The sequence below is a fragment of the Dermacentor albipictus genome, chromosome 4, assembly GCF_038994185.2.
Source record: "Dermacentor albipictus isolate Rhodes 1998 colony chromosome 4, USDA_Dalb.pri_finalv2, whole genome shotgun sequence".
NCBI lineage: Eukaryota > Metazoa > Arthropoda > Arachnida > Ixodida > Ixodidae > Dermacentor > Dermacentor albipictus.
In genome coordinates, this window is record NC_091824.1 from 92126295 (window position 1) to 92140171 (window position 13877).

Genomic DNA, 13877 nt, shown 5'->3' on the forward strand with positions numbered 1-13877 from the left:
AGAGAAGTTCTGTGCCCTGTCGTTCGTGCCCTTTTTCCCTCGGCTCGAAGCTTCATTACATTTCGCTTTATTCAAAATCAGACTCCATTTTCGGCGTGTTTTCGCACGGTCACCCGTTCTCTTTCCTTTCTTAGATGTGCACAAAATCCCGCTATGCATTCATTTATTTTTTCGAAACACACTCGTTTCCTGGCTTCCTGCATGGTTCACCAGTATGCGTGCCTTATTTCTGCGTCATTTTAATAGTATTTACGCATTTGAATCATCGAGCGTTTTTCCGAAGCTCGTTCTCTGTAGCCCACTCTCAGACGCCCCTATGAGCGTCTGAGAGAGGGCTATAACAACGCACTGAAGTCTCCGTGGAAACAATCGGCTATGTCAGTGTCACTATCTGTCGCAGAGTCAAATTCGTTAGTGTGAAACGACAGGGGCCTTGAGCAAAATTAAACTTGTGAGTCGCCTTAACCCAAGGGGGTTGATTTTACAAATTTTGGCACACGTCACCTCGACTGCACTGGGCAACATCTTCCGAAGGTACTCGGAAGGACGGTTCTAGTGCGTCTGCCATCACTGCTAATCAACTTACACTACGTATCACATTTCTTTTTTTTTTTTAGCTTTCTTATAGTACAAGGCATCTCATGCGAAATCGCTTTCGTGACGCATCTTGCGTGAGGCAAAGATACTCGCACTTCACTGGATGCCGTGGGCACAATTTGGACACGCCCGACTACGTTCCCTGAATGCTACTTTCTACCAAGACTGTCCCGAAAAGACGCACCCCTTTTCAGCAGACAATGATTGAAAATGACGTTCACCAATACCAACGTATTCCACATATATACGGATGGCCGTATGTACTGTAGCTTGTGACCACGTATCTGTCAAGAGGAAACCATCCGTCTTATTCTGTGCCAGTTCCCACTGCACCGTGTGCAAACACGCTCATTTTCTGTCGTGCTCAACCAGTTAGACTGGCCTCTGGCGAAAGAGAGAATTTGATAACATTGACGGACACATCATAACATCCGAAGACCATGCAACCATTAGTGCTTCCTGCAATCCATCAGCTTGTGCGAACGCCTTTAATGAAACGTTTTCGAAAGTTGTTTTTACCTTCCTCTCTTTCTATCCTCTTTCTAAACCACTCTTTCTTCCCACCCCCAGTAAATGGTATTAAACTCTCATCTTGTTAACGTCCATGCGTTTCCTCTACCATTGTCTCTTTTCTGTTTGTGCAATGCCATTGTGGTGAATTCTCTTGGCATTGTTTTTCGTTACAGCGGCAGGGGTTCCAGCTCACGAAAAAAAAATATCTAGCTACAATACTATGCCCAGGCAGTTTTGATACCGGGCGTCCTCTATATAACAATTTCCACACCAAAAAATATGTATAATAAAGCCGTCCTGTGCGCAGCTTCACGAGCAATAACTCTGACAGGACGTAGCCATCCCGCATTACGCTGAAAGCAATCTTTCACGTCGATGCAGCTGTCAAACCCGGTAACTTTCTGAACCTGACGTTTCCATACGCACTCGCGCAACCATTTATTGGGAAATTCTACGTCACTGCCGACAAGGCTCGGCACCATCGCGTCTTCGGCGGCTGCGAACGTCGCAGGTTAGACGGCATGACTAATCTAGTTTCTGCAGCGCAGACTCTGCAGAATCCGTAGCGCACAAAAGTGGAAACGTCTCGACAGTCAACGGCATCTGTTGCGTCACTTTCACTGTCATCGACGCCAAGCTGGTAAAAAAAAAAGAAGGAAGAAAGAAAGGAATACTGACGATGAGATAGCAAAGTTTTGAGAGCGCGTCTCGGAGAAGTTCTCGGAATAACAGCTGAAGTGTGTACTCACCTAATGTTTGACTAATTCGAATAACGCCACATTAAAGCGACACAGGAAGCTGCCATTTGTTGAAATCGTCTCCTCCGCTAAAGTGAGCTTTACTTAAGTTCGAAGAAGTATTACCTGTTGTGACCCGCAGCTTACTGAGCAAGCTCGAAATGTCGTCCTTTAAGTCCTCTGGTTGCAAGCGCTCTTCTACAGTTAACTGTTTGGATACGACTATCCGAAGCTGCATTGTGGCATTTGAGGAACGCTGTCATGGAGAGCTCCGCGTTAACTTGAACAACTCGGGATCGCTGAGCGTTCATGAGTGCTCTACAGCGAAGCTATGTATATACACCAGTTCCACAAGGGTCTCCGAGTGGGAGCGGCGGCGGCGTGGTCGATTTCGAGCAAGCACGGTGGCATCTAAAATTGCGATTGCATAGCGTACTGAACAAATTCGAACTTAACATGGCATACAGGAACATGCGTTGGACGTGGCAGAAAGTATATAAGTACTAAGTTTCAGTATAGTGAAGTTGTGAAGAGACTTCGGTATAGCGAATGCAGCGTACATGGCCCTGCCTTTGCCTACACCCGTTGCAAATGCAAAGCCTGCCCGGGAAATGGAGTTTGCAAAAAGTATTGCATAAACTACGTACAATGACAAAAAACACCCGTCGAACTTCTGAAGAGTGTGGGAAGACGCTTACACGGCTTCGCTGTCTTTGATGTATTCGTTGCTATAGGATCTGTGAACATGTGTGCAGGTCGTTACGCGTGCCCATCGGAGTGCGATCGCCACGGCTGTATGTTGTTTGGACTTTGTTATCATGCGTGACCATGCATATCTCTCGGTAACTGCGCAACACCTTACCCGCACACGTCTTCGCGTAGACACGTTTGTGCACATCGCCTATGCCAATGACGCGAGGGCGCGATACACCGACAACCGATTGATCTGCAAGCGTTCGCAAAACACCCGCGCACCCACCGGAATCGGGGAGTGGACGTGGCGGTACGGCACGGCCTGAATGCACAAGACTTTTTTTTTCGTTGATGCCATCTCCGCAGCGGCTATCGCGATGGCACAGATACCAGCATCCCCGCCGGCGCTTCTCTGGCTGTGTATTCTGCCCGATCCACCTTTTTTGCTCGTACTCCGAGTAGAACCAAAGGCCAGCCGCAGAGCATCATTGCAGTGAGCTCGCGCCTCGACCACTCGCTTAATGAGTTTTATCGACTGACGCACTTGCTGCTCCGCATGTTGGTCGAAAGTCATCAGTGACGAAGCCTCTTCGGCAATTGGTGTCAGCGGCGCACTGCAGAACGGCGCACTGCAAGAAAACGCATGCGTTTACTGTGGTTATATACTTTCACATCAGTTCCATTAGTACGCACGAGACTGAGCCTCTGCAGTCACCTTGACGACAACCTTAGAATGCAAGGCGAATATACATGGTTGTGCAACTTGGAAGTGCAATTGCATTAATGCGCCAACCAATTACGTTGGTTCGCATTTCCGTGGCTTCATGCTGGAAGCAGATTTCTTTCGCTGTCGGCGTCTTTTGAGAACTACGTTTTGGAACGGGGAGGTGCACAGGGAAAGGGCAGTGCAGTTTTGTGGGTGCAACTCGCACTGACTTCATAGGGTTCGCTCGAGTATAGTTTGTCTCATCAATTAAATACCGATCCCTCCCCCCTCTCCGCCTATCCTCTTTTTTTTTTATTCTTTGATAGAGGGACTTTGCTTTCAAAAAGGGAGACCAGTGGGTGTGAGAACTTATCCTTTCGCTCAATATATAAAGTAGAATTTCAAGAAAGAAACTTCAAAAGAATGGTATGTCGAGCTGGTATACAACTATTCAGAAAATCATCGCGAAATAAACTTAATATGCGACAGAAAGGAAAACGGGAAGGATGCTAACAACTGAGGATTTTATGGAAATCACAAATATATTCTCGGACAAAAAGTAAAGGAGTTCTGCAGTTTTGAGGACTATATACGGGGGATAACTTTTAAGGTTTCCAGAATATTTAAAGATCGCCTGTTGCAGATAACAAAATTCTAGTCCTTGAGCTGGATTATTCAGATAATCGCACATTGCTTGCACGAGAAATTTAAGCGAAACGTATATTCTACTAATGAATTCCATTCAATTCAAGGCGTATCCACTTAGAATTAACTTCCAGAATGACACCAGTTTGGTGATATAACTCGCCTAAAAATACCCTGTTGTTCCACTTACTTTAAGAGGGTAGCTCTCAGGCGCAGTTTCCGTTCCAGGCGCTAGCGTCGGCGTAACCGAGTGAACGACCAAGGCGAAGGCTAAAAGAGCGAACGCGGAGCGCAGCGGGGGATGAATTAGGTGAGAAGGAAAGCGGAGGAGGAGGGAGCACCGGAACCATGAGGTGGAGAGCGGAGGAGGAGAGTATGGCGAAAGCGTGAGAAGAAAAGCGTAGCGCCGCGACGACGGCTACGAGATGGCGCCAAAGTAGCGCGCGTCGTCAGGGAGGTCTCTCTGCGGCGGCTGCTGTGAATCGCGCCCACGCGTCACCCACGCGCCGCCTCTCGCGATCTATAGATAAGTGAGGCAGTCGCGCCACACTCCGCTCCATTTGCAACGCGCCGCATGAGACACATTGTCCGTGCCAGCCAAGATATTGCGAAATGAAAACACGTATATCGCTACACACAAATTTAGCATTAGTGAGTACCGTAATCGTAGGTGGTTTCTTTACAAAATGCTCTTCTATGCATGGAAGCATAAAAGTAACTGGAATGCCCATGTATTTCGCCCCACATTTTGGGAAATAACATTTCGAAACTGGCGTCGTCCTAGGGATTCTAAGGATTCTAGGATTCTAAGTGGATACATCTCGTGGACTAACCGGTGTTACGTTCGACCTGCGGAGGCTGGCGATCTTCGGGAAAGCGACCGTCAGAAAGGCGCCACCATGTCTACTGCGACTACTCGCTTTAAAAGGACGAAATCTGCCTGGCCCGCTGCGATGACTCACTTTGTGAAAACAACGATGCGACGAGTCAACAGGGCATCGGCGCCACCATGGCTGCGGCGGTGACTCGTTTTGAAAGGACAACAATACGTCAGTCCCCAGCCCGACGGCGCCACCATGTTTGAGGCGGGGGGTGGAGCAAGTATTGCTAGTGTATATGCCGTCCCCGGCACAGTCTGTTTGGAGCAGGGGAGCTCCTGGAAGATATTTTGTGGCGCCCGTCTCACGCAGCTAAGAAGTCGTCAGTCAGTGGACAAACTCGGCGGCCACTGACTGCGGAGTCGACTCTGGAATAAAGAGGCGCCTGCTCGGGGCAGCACCGTGTCTGCGAGAACCCACTCACCTCGGTGTGGTTAGTGAAACCTGTGCGGAAGTGAGTGCGTAAACCCTTCCCCTCAAAGGCGGGTCGGCTACGATGACTTTGGACGCTCCGAATTGGTCGACGGTGAACTGCCGTTTTCCCTCACTTAGGGATCTAGGGAGGACAGAGTGTACTTAAGGAGCCGTTGGCGGCTCCTCAGTGTGCATTCCTCGTTCACTCATGTTAGACTGATGAACTGTAACGTCCTCATGTCGATACTGTAAATAAATCCCATATTCCTCGTTCTCGATGAGAACAAGTCTCTCCCTTCAACAACGTCCTCAGCGTGGATAACATGGATGGTGGCATGGGCCAGCTCTATTTTATGCTCTATTTCATGCCCGACTTCAACCATTACACTGGCTACGATTCGTAAATTGCAATATGTGGTGTGAAGTAAATAAGAAGATGACTTGGGAATTTTTTCTTAATTAGTCGAATATACGTTTTAATTTATCCTGCTATTAATGTCCGCCTCTTCGAATAATCCAGCTCAGGGACAGGAGTTATGCTATCTGCCACAGGCAATCTTTAAAAATTTCGGAAAACATAAAGATGATCACAGTTTAGGGCGCATTACGCGTCAGAGGTATGGAGCCCTCATCAAGGTTATTTGAAGAAACAACTAGAAAAAATTCAGAGGTACGCGGTGCGCTTTATATGCTCCCGATATCGAAGGACTGATTCAGTCACAGAAATGCTCAGTTTTTCTAAACTGGACCTGCTAGAAACGCGTAGACAAAAACATCGATTGAAATTATTATTCCAGATACTTCAAGGCCAAATAAATATTAGGAAGGAAACATACATACTCGCACCTGGCAAACGGAGCTCCAGAACCAACCATAACCGGTCTATCCAGGCTTATACCACTCACACTAATACATTCAGGCACTCCTTCTTCCCCGATGTGATTGAAATGTGGAACAAGTTACCGATGTGTGTAGTGGAACATACTGATTTGTCCGCATTCAAAAAATCCTTGGATGACTATCTGTGCGAATGCGCCGCTTGATTTCGATGTATTCTGTGTTTGTGATTATTGCACATGTTCCTTTCTTTTATATGTATTTTTTTCATAACCCTCTCTGTAAGGACCCTCGCAAGGGGGTTGACAGTATTGTTAAATAAATAAATAAATAAAAAATAAATGAGCATGACGCCCGATGTCTAGGATGCCCTCATATTGTTCCCTAAAGGCCTGGTCTGTGCTTCAGGTGCGGCGTGTATATATAAACACGCAACAGAAACAAGAAGAACAGCGAAGCAAATTGAGGAAACGCAGACACGCAGATTCACAATGATCCGGCATTAAGGCCTCGGCAACAAAATAAAGCAAAAAAATAATCGCATTGTTCCAGTATTGGCTGACGCGTTTGTACTCGCTTACCAACGAGTCCTGCATACGTCCTCCTCAATTTCCGTCGCTTCTCCTTTTGGCTCTGATGACCACCGCACGACTGCGCTGCAAGTTATTTTTTCACATTTACGGGCCCGGCACTCACGCTCGTCCATCACTATATGCGAGAGATGAGCTTTATTCCCCACTTTCGACGACTCTACACGTAAGCACCACTTTGTTTGTTTTGTTCATTTTCTTGATTATTTTTTTCTCCTTTTCCTTCCGCTCTGTCAGTTTCTGTCTGCGTAGTAAGTCCACTGATTTCAAGACCCCCGGCCGGCACTGCTGCCACGGCATGTGCGGACCTAGATATTCGTGCACCAGACCCATCTCTCTCTCTCTTTCTCTCTCTCTATGTCTCTCTCTTTCTATTTATATATGTATGTCTGTCAGCCTTTCCCTCTCTCTTTCTCTCGCTTCTTAATACGCCTCCGCCTCTCATGTAGCTCATACTATGCCGGCGTAGCGCTCTCTCTCTCTTCTTGGCTTTTGCGTGGCAGCTCATAAACGAGCTCTTAATCACCGGCGCCATTATAAAGCCTTGCGCCGATAAGATATCTCTCGAACGGGGCAAAGCCAGCAGCGGATGAATTGTTGTGGGACGCCCGACGGACTCACCGCAAAGTGCTGGAAGTGGGGAGAGAAGAGGACACGATGTCTGCGATCTCCTGGCGTGGAAGAGAGAAGTATAGAGAGGGAGAGATGGGGAAGGGAGAGAGAGAGAACGCAGCGACGCATAAATAAACTTTCGATAGCTTCGAGTGTTAACTTACATAAAGAGAGACATGAGAGCGCTCGAGCTTTGGCGCGGAGTTTCGAGGAAAGCACATGAAGAAAGAAAATGTAATGCAAGAAAAAAGCACGACTAGCATTGGCCCAGAAGGCAAACGATGAGAAACAAGTCAGACGCTTAATTACTCATCAACGGTTGCGCGCGGGAAACGAAAAAAAAAAAGAAAGAGGGAAGTGGGGCATCAAGGCCGGAAGCAACGGGTATAGTATAGTATAGGATAAAAGGAACACGGGGATGCAACGTCGTCGTCGCCTAAATTAAGGAATGCCGCAGAGAGCGCTCTCTCGTTCAAACCGCGAGGCAAAAAGAAAGAAAACATACAAAGAAGGAAAGGGCGTTTCACCCTCTCTTCTCCTTCGGTTAGACGAGCAAACATGAAACCGCTCGGGAAATCGTTCTGGGAACTCGGGAATCAACAACCGCCCTTCACACACCCTTGACAACGCGTTCGCACAAGTAAAATTAGCACATCAGCTAACACGGCGTTCCTAACTGCAGTCAGAAGAATTCTCCTTGAAGGAAACTAAAGTGCGAGAATTCAAATCAGCATTGGGTATTTACAAAGAGTGGTGCGAGATAATTTTCCCGCTCGCTTGGATTAAAAGTGAGAGCACTGTTTGGTTCCAACTGTAACATAGCGCACATCATATTTTTTTTCTCTTTGTTGTTGTTGTTGTGGTTGTTTTTTCTGCGGATGAAGATTTCCCTTTTGTTGACTTTCCGGGGTGCGGAGCGCGCGGCCATTCATTAACCGCAGTAGTTAAAACAGTTGATTCAAGCGGTGTGGTTTGGTCATCAAGGATGTTCCCGTGACCGGCTCATTGCTTTCGAATGCAAGAAATGTTAGAAATGCTTAGTCGGTACTCAGCAACTAGCAATAGACAATAAAACAAAGTAAAGACATGACGCGCATTTCCTGCAATGCGTCACCGTCAATACGCCGTCCACATGACATGACGTTGCTGATCGTAAACACTTACAACCTCGAACAGACTGAGGAGGCTCAAGTCCGCCTACCCCCGCTTCAACGTCGGTGCGCTGCTTGATTTACATTCGTTTCGACGTCCGTAGTTCGTTCTCAGCAGTTGGGCATACTCGTGCGACACATTCGCGCGTTGAGATGTGAGAGAGACGGCGTCGTTAATGAAGTGGGTTATGAAGTTGGGATGGGTCCTAAACCCGTCAGAAGGCAACGAGCGTTGCGTTTTCTGTGCAGCTAGCTCACGGGTAAACCATGCAGTAAACAGCTAACAAGTGTTCAAGAAAGTACGTCTCTGTGTTTCAGTATTTGTTTCCATGGAGTTCGCCGCTGCGATACTCAACTTTTGGGCCGGGCTTTGCGGTCTTGGCTTCAACGCTGTGTAGCTTGCAGCGCGCTAGCGCTGACGAAGGGAGAGAGAAAGCCGAGTGTCGTTGCGATAATTACACTTACAGTTGAAGGACTCGAAAAAAATACTTCTGCGGCATGAGATTTGTGAGACGACGTCCATTAATAGCGAATCCATTCTGTGATTATTTCAAAAAAGGGCTAGCCGTAGTCTCTCGAAAGCTTTAAAACAAGGGTGGGCAAAGCCTCGTGAAAAGCAAGCGATCAGTGGCTCTTATAGTCGTAACGTTTTCACCGGGAGGGCATCTGTTTCAGTTTCCAGGTAAGCCTCAGTCATCTAACATCCTCGGGTAATCGCTTCCCAGTGAACGCCAAAACTTTCCTGCTTATATTTCAGGCTAAAGAAGGCAACGCCTTGTTTCTCTCGCACTTTTATTTCCTTTATTTGTACGTAGTATAAGAAGATAGAAATACATATTTCTTCGTGTCTTATCTTGCGCTTAAAACCATTTCTAGCCATGTACCAACTAACCCGGCAGCAGACATAACTAATCTATCCCCTGATTGCCTATGCCAATGATTTCGTAATCTCAGCGAGCCAGAACACCAAGCCGTCAACAAGAAACTTCGATTCCAGCGAGTTGTGGTGTGATCTCGACGCCCTTGCGTAACAAGCGAGACTCGAAAGCTCCTAGAAGTTGGGCAGGTACATTTTATGCAAATGTAGTACGTCAGTCCTAACTCAATCGCCACCATATAAATGGCGGTAGTGGGACTCTAAAAACAGCGCACACTGAGGATAACGCAATGACAACAAGGAGCGGAGCAAAGTCGGTGTCTACGTCACGTCTCTGCCGAGTGTTCACTTTTATGACAGCCGTTGTCACCAAAGCGTAGCCATGCATGATTACTTTTCCGCATTATCTGGCGAGAAACACGATATGGCCGCCACTAATCCAGTTTTCTTTTTCAGCCTTCCTCCTGATGTAGCAGCCTTTTTGCATGATGCCTGTGCTGCCGTGAACCCACTGTATCCATCATCCTTAAGCAAATTAATTAATTAGTAAAATACAATTTCATTTGTGTTTCAGTGGCTATGTACTTTGCGGCTGTGCACGAGTTTGCGGTTCGACTACCTATCACGACGACCACACTTGCTGCATGGAAGAGTGAAGAATAAGAGCATTCTTGAACTGTAATATGTGCGTGCGCGTTAAGGAATCTGCGCCCGTACTAGGACATCCAGTTGGTGCGCGTAGTTTCTTCGGGACGTCAAAGCCAATCAACCAATAATTCAATTATTGATCGCAAGGAACAACGCCAAGCCGATGCCCCCGAATATCGTATATGTTTCATCGAATTAATGTCAGGAAGCGTTCGGAAAGGATCAGACGTTGTACAGGGAACGAATACAGAATAAAAAAATGCGAAAAATATAAAGCCGTTCGGCATTGGATATCCCCACGAGGCCAAAATATCGGATCCAATAAAATCGCTAATACAGCGAAAATTGCGATCTCCGTGACTGCGCAACCCATCCGGGCCTTTCTAGCCCTCCTAATCGTAACAGACGTGCAAGCCCTCGTGAGGCGGTTCCCTCGCCGTAATTGGCCCAGGGACACCGGCAATGCGAGGTATGTGGACGAGCGACGGCGCTGTCAAAATGCCCCGCCGTGATTCTTCGGCCGGCAGGCGCCATCTCGTCTCTGTTCGGCTGTAGTCAACGGGAGACACAGGTGGAGTAAGCACTGCCCTCGCGCAACAAAGGTGTATGTAGCAGGGAACTGATTTGGGAAAATGAGACTCAAAGCCTAACTTGTTAGACTTTTGCGCGCACAAAGACGTCGAACGAAGAAGGGACACACAACATGCGCGAACTTCGACTGGCTTTTATTGTGGCAGCGACATATATGTACAATTCCACAAAAGTCTAATAAGAACCATGTACAACCAACTCGCCCAAAGTGTAACGCTTTTGAAAGCCTAGCTAGTTTTTTTGAGAAGTCGAGGGCACTGTTACGTCCCGTTTCTTAACGCCCTCCAGCTTTCCCCAGCTGCAGGTTTTACCAGTAAAGTTGAAAATGGCGCGCCTACTCAATTGTAACGCACCCTTGGATGTCGCTGGAGGCGCGATTTTTACCAGAGCCTGTCCACTGATAGCACCCGCAGTAAGGCAAAGCGCGGCCTTCAAGATCGGTGGTGACATTTGGACATCACTAATTGAATTTTAGGTTTCGCACTCAATTCTAAAGCGCATGTCATGCCTTAGCGATTATTTCCCAAAAGTTAGATGCACGCTAAATCGAATAAATATTATGTACATGTCAATATCGTAGAAACTGCACAATTGCATATAAACTGGCGATACCCGCCGTGGTTGCTCAATGGTTATGGTGTTGGGCTGCTGAGCACGAGGTCGCGGGATCGAATCCCGGCCACGGCGGCCGCATTTTGATGGAGGCGAAATGCGAAAACACCCGCGTGCTTAGATTTAGGTGCACGTGTAGGATTTAGGTGCAAATTTCCGGAGTACTCCACAATGGCGTGCCTCATAATAGGAAAGTGGTTTTGGCACGTGAAACCCCATAATTTTTATATAAACTGGCGATCTAACCTAGGGAGGTTTATGTGATGTTGACCTGGTAAAGCATGATAAGGCATCTTGGACTGAGAAAAGGAAATAGAAATGTTGGTAGGAACAAATAATACATATAAGCCAGGGTCGATGGAAGTATATAAGTGATGCGCGTTCGTTGGCTGTGTTCTTGAATAAATTTAGTTGTGAGCACGTTCCTGGGGCGTCGTGTTCTTTTTTATTTAGTTCTTTCTATTTGAGCACAATTTGTAGGTTGTCCCACGGATACGTCGTCTCTCGTTCGCTTTCCGTTAATTACACCGCAGGAAGTACGCCACAACTGTCGGCGCAGTTATAAGTTCAGCCTGCATTTTATCTTGCAAATATATATATATATATATATATATATATATATATATATATATATATATATATATATATATATATATATATATATATATATATATATATATATATATATATATATATATATATATATATATATATATATATATATATATATATATATATATATATATATATATATAGCAATTTAACATCCACAATGTCCTGCGCAGTCCCTACAGAATTGAGACACGAGGAAGTGCGCGCGCCGAGATAAAATAAATGAGAAATTCCTAATACAACGTGTTGCTGGGCTATAGTTGGTTCCTAATTGCAGGTTTGACAAGCGCGCACCTTAGGTAGTGCGAAAGCGGATAGACGCGAGACAAGTGTCCTGCGGTGTCCCGTGTCTACCTTCCTCTCGTCTTCTTTGTTGTTGTTTTTTTTTTCTGTCGTCTCGTCTAAGATGCGCGCTTGTCTAACCTGCAACTGAAGCACCCGTTGCGCAGAGCTATTTCAAGTATACCTCAACGAGTTCTTCAATAGCTTAATCTAGAAACAACGAGCGCCGAGTGCCACCGTATACCCGGATGAGGAACGACTACGCGTTTCGCGTCGTAGCGACCCAGCGACGCTCGGAAGGTAATCCAATTTGTAATGCATCGTTGCTCGTGTCTTTTCTGGAGCGCGCACGCGGACGCGATGGGACAAGTTCCGGATTTCGGCCGCCGCCTATACGGCGCTCCACGAAAAAAAAAAAAGAAATCGAGGATTTTTCGCGAGAACTTCCGGATGTCGTCGCCTCTCTGTCCGATGCGCAGTCTTCAGGCATGCGTGGCTTGCTTGAAGAAAATTGAAGAGGCATGTGCGCAGACCGTGTTCAGCTTGGCTCGTGGTTAGGCTTACTTACAGTGCGCGCGTGCGTGCGTTGCAGTATCACAGTTGCAGATTAAGTATCTCAGAAGCGGAGTAATCATCTCGTGTATAAAGAAAGGGCTGTTCAAAGTTATCTCATAATGAGAAACTTCGCTGCATTTTCGAGATTCTGTGGCCGCTAGAGATCCCTGTTGGAACGGCAGAAAAATTTTTGTTGGGTGTACCGGAGAACCCAGTGTGCGGTCAGCGCGAAGATGTCAAAGCGTCTTGCCGCGACTGCCAGTCTGCGCCGGCTCTAATCGTGACAGCAAAAAAAAAATGATCACGACAATGCGTCAAATTGTTTGTCGTGTTTCGGATTTTCCTGTGGAGTAAGTTATTGCTATTTGCGTTTATGCAAGTGTTTGCACAGCAATAATTATTTATAGTATGCTAAAGAACACTTTTCTCCTTTTCTCCTTTCAGGTAAGCACTTCATTTGTTTTGGCCATGCTACGACGGCGATACTAACACGTGAGTACTGCCTCCGAATCCGGAAAAATGCGCCAGTGTTACACGCTTGTCAGTGAGGCGACACCCGCACGCACAGTGTACATGCCGTGCTCAGAGGGAGAAGCAGTTCTTTTTATATATATATATATATATATATATATATATATATATATATATATATATATATATATATATATATATATATATATATATATATATATATATATATATATATTAATTTGAGTTGCCAATAGCCATGTAATAGTTAAATAAATTCGTGCAGGCTTTCCTTGCGAAGAAACTTCGTGAGTTGCCTGTTGAACTTATCTATCTGGTGCGAGCGGTGGCAGATGCCTCTGAATACTGGTAAATGCTACCATGTGCAGTTTACAAAGAAAAAGAAAAAATTACCCAGTTCCTACTGCGTAAATAATATTGCACTCAGTACCGCTAAGGATGTTAAGTACCTCGGAGTTACGTTTTCTGAAACGCTTGACTGGACTAATCACGTTAACTCAATTAGCACGAAAGCTTACCGTCTTCTTCACTTTTTCGGACGAAATATTAAGCATTCTCCTTCATCACTGAAGGCAACCTTGTATTTACCAACGTCAGGCCTATTCTAGAATATGCATGCGTTATCTGGGGTCCATACACTAAAAACCTCACAGAAAAAATTGAATGCGCCCAGAAGCAAGCAGCACGCTTTGTAACAGGAAATTATAATTTTACTATCAGAGGATCCAGAATACGGGAAGGGTTGGGTTGGAAAACTCTTTCTTCACGCAGGAAAATCCTAAGATTGAAATTCCTTTATAATATATATAAAAGTAAAACTGGTATCAGTGAAACACTT

General features: G+C 46.0%; 1 protein-coding gene across 1 annotated transcript in view; it reads right to left on the minus strand.

The window, feature by feature from the left end:
• Positions 1-2930: 2930 nt before the first annotated feature.
• The window catches only part of LOC135897572 (uncharacterized), a 227421-nt gene continuing 216474 nt past the window's right edge, over positions 2931-13877 (minus strand). Inside the window, exon 4 of the mRNA XM_065426239.1 lies at positions 2931-3169. Coding sequence (XP_065282311.1) covers positions 3144-3169 — 26 coding nt within the window. The 3' untranslated portion in view covers positions 2931-3143. The remainder of the gene's footprint in view (positions 3170-13877) is intronic.